This window comes from Chelonia mydas, chromosome 1, assembly GCF_015237465.2.
Source record: "Chelonia mydas isolate rCheMyd1 chromosome 1, rCheMyd1.pri.v2, whole genome shotgun sequence".
NCBI lineage: Eukaryota > Metazoa > Chordata > Testudines > Cheloniidae > Chelonia > Chelonia mydas.
In genome coordinates this window covers 180,386,270-180,402,863 of record NC_057849.1, presented here as the reverse complement: position 1 = coordinate 180,402,863, position 16,594 = coordinate 180,386,270, and the positions used below count along the sequence as shown (strand labels likewise).

At 40.6% G+C, this 16,594-nt stretch overlaps 1 protein-coding gene across 8 annotated transcripts in view; it reads right to left on the bottom strand.

Moving 5' to 3' along the window:
* The window catches only part of CADM2 (cell adhesion molecule 2), a 1,031,723-nt gene that overhangs the window by 51,553 nt on the left and 963,576 nt on the right, over positions 1 to 16,594 (bottom strand). For 6 of the 8 annotated variants that reach the window (XM_037906084.2, XM_037906093.2, XM_043538398.1 and 3 more), the window contains one exon: positions 7,416 to 7,535. The exons of the other annotated variants lie outside the window; for them this stretch is intronic. In XM_037906084.2, coding sequence (XP_037762012.1) covers positions 7,416 to 7,535 — 120 coding nt within the window. The remainder of the gene's footprint in view (positions 1 to 7,415; positions 7,536 to 16,594) is intronic. 8 annotated transcript variants of the gene reach the window in all.

The window sequence follows — 16,594 nt, the reverse complement described above, 5'->3', positions numbered from 1 at the left end:
CCTAAGTATGATGTAAATATGAAATTAATCATTTTTTGGCAATGAAGAGTGGAAAAGAATCTGTAGACAATCATTTAGGGTATGTCTGCACTTCAGTGAAACACCCACAGCTGGCCTGTGTCAGCCTACATGGGCTTGCAGGGCTTGGGGTGTGGGGCTATCAAATTGCAGCCTGAACCTGGGCATTTATACTTCAGTTTGATAGCTGGTGAGCCCGAGCCTGTTGAGCCCGCATAAACTGCCACTGCCCACCTCCGGGTGTTTTATTGCAGTGTAGTCATACCCTTCACACACAAAAATTAACAGGTAAAAAGGAAATTTTTCTGTCTTGTTTCTTATATGTTCCATTTATTCCTCACTATTGGAAATTTCTAGATATGAATACAATGTAGGAACTATTATGACCCATGTCAGCACTCTAGAGATTAGATAAAAATGGTCATTACAATGATTGCTTTCCCTTTTAGGCTCTTTGATGGCTGGCTTTATACAGAGATTGATAACTTCAGTATTAAAGGTTATAAGACACTGAAGGCATCAAGCTCTTTTTATCGATCTATCTATATCTATCTATCTTAGAAGGGCTGTATAGGTGTAAACACATGCCACACTTTTTTGCCTGTTGTACATGGAATCTGAGCAGAACGAAGGTAACATTTTATCCTTTTACAACCTTGGAGATGAATTGTGTGTGGGTGATTTTCAGAGAATCCCTTTCTCTTTATGGAAAATGTAAGGGTTTCTTTCAACACATAGGACCCTCAGATCAGAAATTCTCCTAAATGTAGGGCTGTAGCATCTTGGAGCTTTTGTGTAGTCAGGAAAAACATGCAGCATGCTGAGAAAGAGGCAGAGCTGGTAATATTCCTATTTCTTTGCTTAAGTGAAGACAAAACTATTTTGGAACCTCTGTATAAACAGCTGGTGCCTCCTGAAGCTGCTGTGTAGGCAGATTAGATTTTTTTTTTAAACAGTCCTAAATTCCCCAACATTTCATAAAAGGCCATTTGGACTTTTTCCTGGACTGAGCCTCCATGCTAGTATTATGTTTAGAAGTAGGAACGAAGTTCTGTAGTTTGATCTTGGAGTCAGGGTTAACCTCATTCTTTCAGTTCAGATGTCTTGCTCTCTGTTTCTTTCTGTTTCCAGGGTTATGCCGAGACCTCCAGCTTTAAGACTATCTGAGAAGTCTGGATGCAGCTTGGAGACTCAGTGCATTCTTGAAACAGAGCAAAGGAGATTGGGAAAGAAAAGAAAGCATAACATAATCATCAAGTCATTATAGGGTGGGAATCAATTCTCATAGTGTAGATCAGGGGTTGGCAACCTATGGCACATGTGCCAAAGACGGCACGCAAGCCGATTTTTAATGGCATGCTGCTGCCTGCTGGGTCCCAGGCGTTGGCCCCACTCAGCCAGCTGCCAAATCCAGGCCGGAACCCTGGCAGGCAGCAGCGTGCCATTAAAAATCCCCCCCCCGCCCCAGGCAGGGTGAAGAAGCTTGGTCCTGCCGGCTCCTGCTACAGAGCAGGCAGGCTCCCCCCTCCCCTGCCTCTTCCGCCGGTGTGCTGGGCTCCTGCCCCTCCTCCTCTCCCTCCCTGCTGCCAATCAGCTGATGGCCCTTGTGAGGGAGGGGGAGAAGCGGAGCCACAACACTGCTCTGGGGAGGAGGCGGAGAAGAGGTGGGGACGGGGCCTTGGGGAAGGGGGGTGGAATCAGGGCATATCCCCTCCAGCCCCCTGCCGTGAGCCACTCAGGACAGGGGGCTGGGAGCACCCCCACGACCTCAGCCCACACCCCCAGCCCTGATCCCTGCACTACCTCACACACACACACAAACACATGCAGCCCTCTGCCCTGACCCCCGCACCCCCCTCACACGCACCCAGCCCTGACTCCAGCACCCCCACACATACCCAGCCACCCCATGCCCTCTCTCTTGCAATCCCCACATTCCCACCTGCACCCCTTGCACCAAATGGGAGCTGCCCAGGTAAGTACTCCACACCCAAACCTCCTGCCCCAACCCTGAGCCCCTCCCTCATTCTAGCTCCTGGCCAGACCCTACACCCCAACCCCCAGCCTGGTCCTTTACCCGTGGCCCTGTGCTCAGTGCACTCCCACCCTCAGCTCAGTGCAGAGAGGACGAGAATGGGCTAAAACCAAGGAGAATGTAGGTATCCACTCTGTGTGGGCAGGGCCAGGATCCCACACCAGCAGCGGGCTGAGCGGGGCCAGCAGCCGGGACCCTGACTGGCAGGAGCCGGCGGACGGAACCCACTGTCGGTCTGGGGTCCCGGCCGCCGGCCCCTCTCAGCCTGCTGCTGGTCTGGGGTTCTGGCTGCCGGCCCCTTGCCAGCCAGGGTCCCGGCCGCAGACCCCACTCAGCCGGTTACTGGCCTAGGTGAACAGAACCCCTGGCCGGCAACGGGCTGAGCAGGCTGGCGGCGTAAGATCAGCATTTTAATTTAATTTTAAATGAAGCTTCTTAAACATTTTGAAAACCTTGTTTACTTTACTTACGACAACAGTTTAGTTATATAATATATAGACTTATAGAGAGAGGCCTTCTAAAAAAAACGTTAAAATGTATTACTGGCATGCAAAACCTTAAATTAAAGTGAATAAATGAAGACTCGGCACACCACATCTGAAAGGTTGCCGACCCCTGGTGTAGATGCTAATGCATTTCACAGGATCTCTGGAGGAAAAAAATCATAGCTTACAGAGTAGTCCATATTCTGGATTTAGGCTGCATATGTTTAGGTCTGTAGGAAAATCCTGTGGTTGGTAAACTGGTGAGAGCTGATTAAAACTGGGGAAGGGAGAGAGGAAAAGCGTTGTAATTTCCTTATCTGGTTTGAGTGAAAGCAGACACAAATTTGTTTTTAAGTTACAACTACAGTTATAAAGTAGTCTATAAAATAACTAGCTGTTTAAAATGTTGTCAGACAAAACTGCTGTTAAGATTACACACTGATCACTCTATTATTAGTGGTGAATGTGAGTAAACATACAGTAGCTATCTTTGAGATATAACTCTTCCCTTATCTCAGTCACTGTTTAACAGTGCTGGCCCCCTTTGCCCCCGCTTATTCTAGGACTTCTCTGTTGCTTTGTGGTTTATCTCTCTGTCAATATCTCAAAGTACTGAGGTACATTAATGAGATCATGTGGAAGAAAAATGAAGGCACACGCAAAAAACTGGTAATGTTGAATATTCTTTTGATATTAAAGGAGCCGGGGAATAGAAGCACTGCCCAGGTAATTCGTACAGTTTAACTTGCTTTAATAAAACAGATGCTTTAGTCAATTTTTTTATTCCTATACCAACACCAAGATAAAAAGGAAAGGGGAGAGAAAAAATGAGAGTAATCTAACAGTTCAGACTGTTGAAATTCTGTGTGATTAAATAAAAATAGTCACATTTAATTTAAACTAAACCAAAATGATCAAACCCTCAATACCTCTGTTAATTTACTATAAACCCATTTTTATATTTAGTTCCACAGATGTCATTTATACCTCTTTATATCAGAGCCTTAATAAAAAAAGAAGTGAAGTGGGCATGGATGCACAGTGACATTTTTAAAATTTGACTTTTTAAGCATCCTATTATACTAACTCTTGAAGTTCCCAGTGCAGTTGCCTGGAAGCAGCACTGTATCCTGTATTATGTGCAATGACTTTTGGAGATGTTTTGAGGCATTGCTAAATAAAGCTTTGAACATTTTGGCACAGTCATTTCACAAGTGAGTCAGTCGAGACAGAATCACCCACATATGAGCAATAGAACTGAATATATTAAATAATGAATTTGTTTTCTTTTGCTATCTGACTGTTCACATATTATTATATTCATACCTGTTTTTTGTTGTTGTTGTTGTTTTGTTTTTAGTTTAGCAGTTTAAGCCACAGTTATCAAGGCTTACAAGATCTGTGTCTTTTCTCCTGCTAGTCAGGAAAGGGATTTAACTACAGAAAGAACAGTGTAAGGAAAAAAAAAAAGACTGGTGAAATGTGTCTGGGAGGGAGAAGGGGCTTCTATTTTGGAGGGCTGTGAGTGTGGCACAGAGCCAGGTAAGCTAGCTCAGGGGATTCCTCAGCTGCCCACTTAGGGCAAGTTTAAGGTCCCTTTGTGCTGCTCCGGCAGGGCAAAGAGACATAAAACCTGGTAAAAAGGAAGCTCTTCATACACAATGCACTTGTCCTTTCTTCTGTTCTCTAGATTTCTTTCTTCTGCACATTTTGGTCTCATTTTGTTATGCTTTCCTCAATGTGGCAGTTAAGGCTTAAGACCTACCAGAAAAAATTTATAAAGGTGTCCCCTCTTTCCCAGCATCAAAGTGCACTCAGATTTTCCAAGTTGGAAGTGTAATACACAAGCAAAGGGATGTCACTTAATATTTATGGGATTCAGCATAAGTGCAAACAAAGACAACACCTGGCTCACAAAACTTTAGAATTAACTGTCAGTTTTATTTCATTTGTGGAATAAGTAGAATATATCATAGGCACAGTGAGATATGGAATTACTATAATATAAAATGATTGGATGTTTCAGGCACACTCTTAAGCATATGATCTACATGTCCTATGTTAAAACCATAGGCATAGTTTTACTTCTATATTTGGGGAGACAGCTCCTGTCAGGCCAACTGGCTCACACGGGGGTGGGAGGAAAGGAATTCTGCGCCTGCCCGAGGCTTGCAGTTTGCGGAGGGGGAGGGGGGAGACGATGTCTCCCTGGCCCCTCCAAACTATACCCATGTTATACCTCTTCAAAAGGCATCTCCTAGGAATGATATAACCGAAGGGGTGACATTTTAAAACACCTCCTGAAAGGTATTACTTACTGTAAGTAATAATAAAATTGAGGGATCATACATGCATCTTGAAGCATAAATAGAGTTATAATGTTAGTAAAATATCAGAAATACACCAGACAAAACACAAAGGAGATTGTCTAGCTTTTAAGACACCATTAGAAACCAATGCAAGCACACTATCTACCGCCATAAAATTTGGAGCAAACTTCTACTAATTTAGATTAAGGAATGGATGAACAAGTTGAGATAAAATAAGAACTAAGAAAACCTTCACCCCACACTCAAAAAGGAGCCAAAACTAACAATGTTGTAGGTTTGAAACTATTTGAGTAACTTCTCAGTTTTATGAGCCCCTTCACGTCCTAATTCCTACTGGGATAATAAACAGTAATGTCTCAGAAAGGTTTGTTCCTGTGGTATTTTCCTTCATGGTCTCAAACAAGCAATACTGGAAATCACCTTAACAGGATCAGAAAATTTGGATCAGATTCAGTCAAGCATTTGGACTTTTGACTGCTTGTCTGAACTCATCCTAATGGTCATTCCAATGTCAGATTAAACATATTCTAATATACAGGAGGACTGAAGCTTACAAGTGAAACACTTCTTTACCAGCCTCCATTCCATCATTCAGAACATCCAAACGAAAAAAATTAGCACTTAAGAAGCCAGGGAGTGAGATCCTATGCAAAGAAGCAACACTGCATGATGCAGAAAGATACAGTTTTGACATCAGCAGTTTAGTGTATCTCAGTTGTTATAGCAACTTACAGCAACCAAAAAAAAAAAAAAAAAATGGCTCCAGCCTGAAAAACCTAGAAATGTCTTTCATCCACATCTCGGCCCTCAACAATGTGGAAATTCAGCCATACCCCCCAAATACTTTCCTGTATAAATGTATCGTTGGAATGAAACTCCACAGGGTAGAATCATCCTTTTATAGGAAACTTCCCCCTTTTCTAATAGCCAGCCTTTTAATTTAAGAAAGACAAGACACTATAGCCCTAAAGTTGCCATTTAGTGCACAGCTGCTCTTTACAACATCTCCATTCCTTCCTTACAGTTGGTAGATATTTCTATAATCTTTTCCCCTTTCTCTTATCATTAAGAAGGTCACACATTTTCACACTGTGGACATTGTATGAGGATTAATAAAATAAAAAACTGTATTTTGAGATTGTAGGTCAGTTTAATTTCATGCAGCGGTCACAGTACTAAAATATTAATGCACTATTAGTGAAACAACTGTGGATATCATTTCCAGGATTGCCTAATCTTTTTACACTAGTTTTAGACATGTTCAGGAAAAACCCTACCATTCCAAATAATAATACCATGCTCTTATACAGCGCTTTTTCATCCATAGGTCTCCAGGAGCTTTACAAAGGCAGAGTCATTATCCCCATTTGACAAAAGGGGAAACTGAGGCAAAGGGAGGGGAAAGTGACTTGCCCAAGGTCATCCAGCAGGCCAATGGCAGAGCCAGGAATAAAATCCAGGTCTCCTGAGTCCCAGTCCAGTGCTTCAGCTGCTAGATCATAAACTTAAAACCAGTTTTAATGTGTTTGTCATGAAAATGCTTCTAGAGAGAAAGGTTTTCTGAACATAAGTAGTCCTAGCTTTCCCAAGGGATTTACATCTCATCATAGAAATACATCTTGACAGTATTTAAATGTATTTCTCTCTCTCTTTAATTCTTTGGTGCCTTCAGTATATGATGGAATATCTTCCTCCCACTTTTTACTTCAAGCCTAACTCAGAGGTTACACGACCCCCCCCCTTTTTTTAAGACTACATGAAAACTGCTCCTTAATCAGAGAGTGCAGATATTAGTTTCTGAAGCAAGGCACACAATATTCCAACGCCAAGCACCCTTTGCAACACTCCCAATATGTGCAGAGCTTGTGAATAAGAGAGTAAGCCTAGGAACTGAATCTAGATTCTGTCCCAAGGCAGGGCAGAACACTACCAGAAACACCATCTTAAAATACAGATCTAGAGAAAAGAAAATTCATTTGATATACTGTAGCTCAGGTAAGAAAAGACATTCCTTAAATTAAAAGCTTCTTAAAACTTAAGACTAACAAGCATGAGAAAGAAAGATCTCCATTGTATTACAAGCAGGATTAAGTCTATAGAAATTCCAAATCCAAGATACTTATCTTGTATTCTACATTAGCACCAGAAAGCAAAATAATTAATTACTAGTCATTCATAAAAAATACTAAGACTATGAATACTACTAATAATAACCCAGTCTAAAAAGTAATGCAAATTTTAAAATATCATATTTGCATTTTCCATAAGAGATAAATTTGCTAATCTTAAAAAATGAAGTGCAAACGTAAATAAATAATTAACTGACCCTATAAAAGTTTACACACATTGCTGGAGTGGTAAGAATGTTTTATTAAACCTTTTTAAACCTTCTTAACTATTGTCATGTGGATTTATTACTTTATATAAACACATATGTAGGCAAAATGTTTAAATTCCCTCCTGAGCATTTTCTATCCCCTTTAAAATTCCCTGTAATTTCCTATTTATAATGGGTTTTTCAGGCCATAACAAAGAAGAATACTGTACCTCTGGTGCTGATGGCTGTTGCCGATGTGGCTGTGCTGGTTGTTAAGGCTACAGTGGTTGTGACTGTTGCAGTGGTAAGTGAGGGGATGACAGTGGTGGGAAGCAAAGTGTTGGAAACATCTGGTGAGTGGAAAAAAAAATATAAAATAAAATCATATCATGCAAACAAAGGAGAAGCATAATAATGGTTCAATTTGTAAATACAAGTATGAAGTAAAATGTATAAATTAAAACATGCTTAACGCAGATTATTACAGGTACAGTAGCGTACCTTGAAATTCTTGACATATCACTCTCTAGTTTTATATTCAGACATCAAGGGAAAAGAATTTAAAACACTGTTAAAACTCAAGTTTCCACAGATCTGGAGAGTGAATATTTAAGTGACAAGAATCCATTTCTTCACTGAGCCATTTTAAAGGTCTCATACGGTAGAAACCAAATATAGATGAAACATGCTGTGTCAGAGTGGGAGATGAATAAAACAACACCATCATGCTAAATAAACAAACACATGTTAACGAGAAATGGCAGTATGTTAAAACACCTACTTTCAGACAGACTCAATGGAAGGAAAAAGGGGAAATTGCTACTAACTATAAAAGCTGCTTTTTTTCGGTTTGCTTGTCTTCTTCCCACAAATTTGTTTAAGACACAGTTGTCTGCTGAGATCCAGAGCAGAGTAAATTTCAAACTCCTTACCCTTACTCATAGGCAAGATAGTTTTACAGTCATCCTGAACATGGGATACTTAACATATAGCAGTATTTTAGTAACTCCTAAGAAATTTCATTTGAAACCCAACATTCAGAAAGATTAATGGTAATTTTATTATTACAGGTGTGTGTAGAAGTGGGAAAAGGTGCAAGTCTTCAACAGTGGCATCCTACAAAATCCTCTCCATCTCTTGGTCATACTCTGAGTTGAGTAAATGCAAATCTGCTAAGCTAAAGGCATTGCTTTTGGTCAGATCATAATCAAAATCCCTTGTAGTAAAAACATGATTAAAATACATAGGAAACAATCACACATACAGAAACTCAATACTTAGACCTGCACTGCCAAGAGCAATAAAGATCAATGTTCCTTTTGCCTAGGAAGAAACTGTAAATAAGAAAAGATGAAAGGAAATAGAGGAAAACACTTTTAAATAAGGAAGATAAAAGCATCTGACACAGATTTCCCAGACCTTAGTTTTAAAGGCAAAGGGCCAGATTCTGAACTCCTTTTGGTGAATACCATTCTTACTCCATACATAGCCCCACTAGCTTCAGTGTGGCTAACTTCAGATGCAAGGTGTTAACCCCATGCCTCAGGGGATCACAATCTGGCCCATAATTTCAGTCTTGCCTTGCTACAGAAAGATGTCATTTACTAAATGTCCGATCATGTATCTCATTGAGCACCATCAGCTCCCAGTGAATTCAGTGGTAGTCAAGGATGCTTAGCACTTCACAGGATTGGGCCCTGAGGGAGACAGTTCAGGAATGGGGTCCTTGAGTTCAGCATTGTCGAATTACTTTCCTTGTCTTTTGATTTCACATTTTTGCATTATTTTCAGGCTGGATGACAGATTATTTTGCCATTTAGAAAGTTTCCCTGTCATTCCCTCAGTAATTTTGCTGTTGATAAATAAAATCATTATTCGTTCTAGACTCTATACCTGCAGAATTTTCCACTTTGGAAAACATCAGATAGCTGCTTGAGATCACTCTTTCACCTTTAGTACGCTGATGTTTACACCTGTTCTTCAGTAGGAAATATTCCCAGGCAAGCAAAATTAAGAAACCAAGCTTTTTAAATAATGACTGTAGACACATTAATCACTAGGACAAACTGTAATATTGCCTGGAGTGCGACTGCCATTATAATTAAATCGAACTGACTTTAAAGAGCATTATAAATTAATTAACATGTTAAAAATGTTACATGCACTGATGTATACAATTATTTCCCATAATGTGAAACTCCTTCTTAGATGGATATCTGATCAAATTTGCAACACATAGAAGGAAAAAAAGGTGTACCTGATATTCAGTGCAAAGCTTGATACATTTTTTTAAAAAGGCAGCTATATATCAGTTTTATACCCAGAACATAGTGAACAAGCCTTACATTTGTTTTAGGTGACTTTCCTAAATGTGCCATTGAACAATTCAAAACTTCCTACTTCTGTCATTTACATTTATGCTTAATAACAAGCTTTTTCATTGTTCTGCAGAGTTTGTTGCATACTGACTTGGATGGGTTGCCAGTGGACTTCGGAATCATTTGCTGATTCTTTTTATGGTTTGGAAGTTTTCTTCATAAAGTTTCAGATTTAAAATTACATCCCTCACCTCTTATACCTTTACCGGGTGAGGGAGACTTGTTATTGGGCACTTGCAGAGGATAGTAATATTGGCTGGACAAGAATAATCTTTTCTGATCTCAGAGAAGAATGAAACTAACTAAGCAGGAGTCAGCTTGGTTGGAGAGAAGATCCATCTGCACTCCGAGTTAAGTCTAAGTCTGCTCAGGGTCCTGGAAACATCTCGCTCATCCTGGTTCTGTGCAGTTGAGTCACTCTTTTAATAACATCACATTTCATTTGGTGCACTCACTCATATTAGTAACTACATACCTATCCTTACAGCAACTACAAACCACACATTTTTGAACTCTATGGACTGCATTTCATCCTTAAATCACACTTTGGCCAACCTAACTGTAGATGTTGTGTGATAGTTTGGCACCTAAGTCACTGAGGTACTCTTGAAAAGTTCCATATTCATGAGATTTAGCCACTTGGGACCATAATTCCCATTGATTTTTTCTGAGATGGAATCACAGAAATGTAGGGCTGGAAGTGACCTCAAGAAGTTATCATGTTCAACCTGTACACGGAGGGAAGACCTAGAGCCGTGAACGGTGTTTTTTCAACCCATTCTTAAAAACCTCCAGGGATGGGGATTCCACAACTTCCCTTGGAAGCCTGTCCCAGAATTTAACTACCCTTATACTTTATAGTAACGTAACCCCGCTCCCCCCCACTGCAGATTAAGCCCATTACTTATTGTCCTAATCTCGGTGGATATGGAGAACAATTGAACACAGTCCTCTTTATAACAGCCCTTAACATATTTGAAAACTTATCAGGTCCCATCTCCCTCAGTCTCCTTTTCTCAAAACTAAACATGCTCAGTTTTTTTAATCTTTCCTCTTAAGTCAGGTAGGCTCCTAAATCATTTTGGTACTTTTGAACAATTTACTGGTCGTCTCCTTGAAAGTGATTTTGCACAACAGCAAGCAAAACATTTCTGATAGCCTTACAAGGAGAAAACCATTTGCAGCACACCCTATGCTTTCATGGTTTGCTGACATGGAGTGAGATATTGGTGATATATAGTGGGCCTTGAAATAGAAGGATGTTTCCTGCAAATCAGCCAGATGGCAACATGCTCTAATATTCAACAAAGTACAGTAGAAGCTGCTGTTTAGGGCACAGAAATCACTATTGGTATATTTTTAAAGCTGTGTTCTTGTTCAACTGGTGATCCATCAAATTTGTATTAATCTCACGCCTCTAAACACTCAGGACCATTATGATCAAAACAGCTTGAAGATTTCTGGAACTTTTATATTCAAGGGTCTATGTCCCATTGATATAATCTCATTGCCTCACACATATTAAAGTATTCATCCTAATCTTCCTTGTAAAGCAGGAAATATTATTCCCATTTTGTAGATGTGGAACTGAGGTAGACAGTAAATGATTTGTCTAGAGTTCTACAAAGTCAGTGGCAAAAATAGGACCCAGTTGAACCCAGAACTTTTAAGACCTAATCAAAAGCATTAGCTACAAGACCATTCCTTCTGCTCTGTACTACTGGACATTAAATATAAACTTCATACAAAAAAATCCAGTAATTGTATTTGTTCCCAACCCTCTGTTTTCCTCCCCACACGCACGTTGAAAAATATTCCATCTGTTCATTCGTTGAATTTATGACACATATATTTGATTCTCTTATATTTGCTTGACTAATGTGGATGGATATAGCCACGTACTGTACTTGTTTTTTCTTTTATAAAAATGAATACATTCAGTTTTAATGGTATCGCAACTTTAACTGCCTTTTTCACAGATACAGTGCAATGAAGGAGAGTAAAAAAAAACACCCAGCTTTTAATTCAAAAGTGCTGTTTTTCTCCCTACGAGAGGCCTAAAATATGCATAAACCATAAAATGGGACCATATTCAGGTAAAATGCTGTATTTTTTTCTGAGAATTCTTTTCAGTTCCTAAAAGCTGTTATAGACACTAAATAAATCACTAAAATAAAAATACAGATACCCTAATAAAATATTTTAGTTACAGATATCTAAGAACAGAGGTCTTTAAACTTTACCTAAAAGGCAAGTAATCAAATAAGATTATTCATAGTCAGCATTAATTTCAACTCTAGCCACTAAGGCAGATGATTATTTGTTGACAGGTAATTAGGTTAATATTAATTGAAACAATGTACTGACCATAATATCTCCTTTATTACCTATCATGATACTCATGCTACCACTGGAATTCAGCCTATTTAAAGATACCATAGAGCACTGTGATAATACAATTTTATGGAAAACAAATGTGTTAGGTGTCAGATACTGTGGCTAATTCTAGTTGTGCCCATACTTTATAATGCCCAAAAACAAATATAGTGGGCCAAATTTTAAAGTGAAGGAAACTTCTTTGTATCTCTCAGGTGGCGCAGAGGGCCATAACCTAAGTGCAAATGCTTAGCAGAGAATTTCCCTGTCAGAGGGGAACTCCTTATTGGTGCATTTGTGCCATAACTAGGTGGAGAGAAGGGTGGGGCAGCTGCACTCCATCAAGTCAGTCCTCCATTGTTTTAAAGATTGTCCACTATGATACCAGTCAGCTCTGTGTTTTTGGGGAACCAGGGCGCAGTATCTAGCCTGTCTGACTCATGAAAGATACCCCCCCCCACCAGTCTCTTCCTGAACCAAAACCAATCAGAGAAAAGGCTTGCAGAGAGCAATGATGGGCAGATGGGAGATACACCTAGACCTCTCCTGACAAGGGTGACAAGGTTAAGACATCTCCATTAGCATACAGAATGGAAACAGAGAACCGCACTGAACTCTGGGATCTGAAAAGCAGGGACACACTTCATCATGGGAATCTCTGCTCCAGATGTTAATGAACCTACGCCTGCACACACCCAGCTCAGCAGTTATCAAACCAATTCTAGTAATAAATCCTTGATTGATATCCAAAATACTGAAGCAGCCTAGTTACACTGTGAGCTCCCTGGAAGAAACACCACCCATAGCCAAGAGTATCAGCTCCTATTGTCAAGCCTAAAGAAAACCCTTGAGTCATCAGTTTACTCATAAACAAATCTAGTGTTCTCCGTTGAACCATTGTATTTTCTCTACAAAAACCCCTACCTATGTCCAAGTCAGTGGTCTGATGTTTAGATACAAACTATGAATCAGTTTCACTGGGACTCCATCATCTCCTGAGTGATTGTGCTGAGGGCTCTGCCTGTCTCCTGCGCTCAGGACCCTGAGCTACCACCATCACCTGGGAACCCCGACCAGTTCAACCTTCAGGGAGTGGTGAGATCCTCTTCTTTCTTTCTCTGTTTTCCTTTCTACCTCAGGTATTAACCTTTAATACTGTATGTTATGTTGGTTTAGGCTCTCCTTGTGTAGTTATCACTGTTATTCAATAAATAACTTTTATGGTTTAGCTGGTTGCTTCTCTCACTCTCTCTCTTTCTCTGAACTTTACTCTTTTGTGTTTTTAGCTTCCCCCATTTACTCTGCTGCAACTCTTCTTTTACCTAAGCTAACGATCTTTGTAGTGCCCAAAAATACTGTGGGGTTTGCTCATCAAGTGGGTTACTGCCGGTACAATTGTGACGTGAAAGTGGGATAGGGACGTGTTAAACCTGTGGCACATGCGGGGGGGTGGGGGAGGCAGCTGAAAGTGCTGCTCAGCCCAGCCTATTGAAACCAGGGGCACATAAGGGTGACAGTTTGAAGGTGCTGCTTAACCCAGCCCATTGAGTACAGGGACATATGAGGGGATCAGCTTGAGAGTGCTGACTGACCCGGCCCACTCAGACTTGCTCTGTTTGTGTGTGTGTGTGTGCACGCGTGTTCATCTAGTTCTAGGGCTGGAGGAACCCAGCCCTGGGGAACCTAGGTCCTGCAGGATAGTTGCATTGGGAGGGGACTTGCAGCAGGGAGAATTAGAGCTCCGTATGAGAACACAAGTGACATAAGCAGTACATTAATAGAATTACAGAACACCCCCCCAGAAAAGTAACCCTAATAAATGAGCATACTGCAAAGCAACGGGCACATCTGGTAACAACTAAGGACCCAATACCAGTTGCAGAATGTAGAGATGTGCAGGAGCAGTTCTAAGCATCATCAGGGCTAGCATGGCCTTGAGGATCAAGAAGCCCAAACCAGTTACCTGATACTCTCCCCTCTTTTCTGCACCAAGTACAGCAGCGCCTCATAAGGCAGAAGTCATTCATCCCTCAAATTAATGGAGCTATATCAATTTGCATCCACTGAGATCTAACCCTACGCATTCTGCTCTTAAGTTCCCATAAAATAAGAGATGGTGCTGCTGTAAAATAAGTGCAATTTCAAACAACAATGGCTGCACTACCATAAAATATATATAAAAGCTTTTGTTTCAAGCTTGACAAGGCTGACAGAAAAATTAAAAGACAAAGTGATAATGATAGATGGACCCTATGGTATTCTGGCTGAGAATGAAAGAGACTGTAAGCGTTAACTGAATTGAGTGATGACCTACCTGGAAAACAACCTCACTACTCTGTGCAAAATTTAATCAGAGACTGTAATATGTATTACTGAATTATTTAGCGAGATTTTAAATCCAAAGGGAGCTGTATTTTCTGTGGAGTTCCCAGAAACTGGGACAGAACAAAGAGACTGTGGCTTGAATGTCATGTGATAGCTCCTTAACTGTGAAACTGAAAGATCATAAAGCTTCGTGGACATGAGATCACTATTTATACTTTTACTAATTGATTCGGATTTATGAAGCTCTGAAATGACAATTTATGTTTGATTTGGTTTTGTTGTCTTTTTGCTAGCAGAGTGACTGTAGTTTAAAAAAACACATTTCAATAAACGCATGATGTAGATCTGACTCTTAGTTAAAACAATAAAAGTCAGGTCTAACTTCCGATTAGTTCATAATGCAAGACATACAGCTTGGCTAAAATAACTAGTCAGTTTGGAAGGAGAATAAAGTAGATTCACATAGTTTCATGATTCTAAGAAGTTTAATGCATCTCTAGACAATACTAAAAGTAGGAAGACACTTTAATGGTAAGATGTGAGAGCTCATTAAGGTTTTATTAAACACTGTTTAGTAGGGTGGGAGACAGAAAAAAGTGAAGACATTGAGACACAAGGATCTTGGTTTCTACAGCTTCCTCCTTATAAACTATGCATTAAAAGAATTATATCTCTCTCCCCTCTTGTTAAAAGTTTTACAGGTCTTTTTCTAATCTTGAAAGCAGCAGATTTCAGTAACAGATGGAAGATAAAGCAACTCAACATTTAGAAACAAAAAGCCTTGTTTTTTCTCTTGTTTTAGTGAAGCTAAAAGTTGGTATCAACACAGTATATATACACACATAAGGCCCAGATTCTGCCCTCACGTTACATTTATGCAGTTACTACTGGGAGTTGGCACATAACACTGCAGAAGTTGGCTCACTGAATTTAAATAATAATATTTCCTGTTTACACTTTTATAGCACCCAAAAGCCCCATTCATGATCAGGACCCCCATTGTACTAGGTGTTCTACAAACACAATTTCTGTCCAGAAGAGTTTGCAATCTAATCTGAAACAAAAGCAACAAGAGTTTGTAAGCATGACAAACTAAGGAGGGAGGAGTGGGAAAAAATAAGTCCACATGCTTACACAGGTAGCTATTGCACAACTTGGGGATTTTTGATGGTTCCACACCTTTTGACAATTTAAAATAAAAAAAAAATAGTCAGCTGACCCTGATTGCCTTACAACTTTGCCATTATTGGCTGGCTGATTTCTTTTAAGCATCCCTGCAGAAGAGGGTATTGTGAAGACTTTACTGGGAGGAGGATGTAGTGTCCCTATTGATAAGGTCAGCAGAGGCATGAAGACAGAACTGCACAGAAGGAGTTCTGCACAGAAGGAGGATCCTGGGAACTATAGGCCAGTCAGCCTCACCTCAGTCTCCGGAAAAATCATGGAGCAGGTCCTCAAGGAATCAATCCTGAAGCACTTACACGAGAGGAAAGTGATCAGGAACAGTCAGCATGGATTCACCAAGGGTAAGTCATGCCTGACTAATCTAATAGCCTTCTATGATGAGATTACTGATTCTGTGGATGAAGGGAAAGCAGTGGATGTATTGTTTCTTGACTTTAGCAAAGCTTTTGATACGGTCTCCCACAGTATTCTTGTCAGCAAGTTAAAGAAGTATGGGCTGGATGAATGCACTATAAGGTGGGTAGAAAGTTGGCTAGATTGTCGGGCTCAACGGGTAGTGATCAATGGCTCCATGTCTAGTTGGCAGCCGGTGTCAAGTGGAGTGCCCCAGGGGTCGGTCCTGGGGCCTGTTTTGTTTAATATCTTCATAAATGATCTGGAGGATGGTGTGGATTGCACTCTCAGCAAATTTGCGGATGATACTAAACTGGGAGGAGTGGTAGATACGCTGGAGGGCAGGGATAGGATACAGAGGGACCTAGACAAATTGGAGGATTGGGCGAAAAGAAACCTGATGCGGTTCAATAAGGATAAGTGCAGGGTCCTGCACTTAGGACGGAAGAACCCAATGCACAGCTACAGACTAGGGACCGAATGGCTCGGCAGCAGTTCTGCAGAAAAGGACCTAGGGGTTACAGTGGATGAGAAGCTGGATATGAGTCAACAGTGTGCCCTTGTTGCCAAGAAGGCCAATGGCATTTTGGGATGTATAAGTAGGGGCATAGCGAGCAGATCGAGGGACGTGATCGTTCCCCTCTATTTGACATCGGTGAGGCCTCATCTGGAGTATTGTGTCCAGTTTTGGGCCCCACACTACAAGAAGGACGTGGATAAATTGGAGAGAGTCCAGCGAAGGGCAACACAAA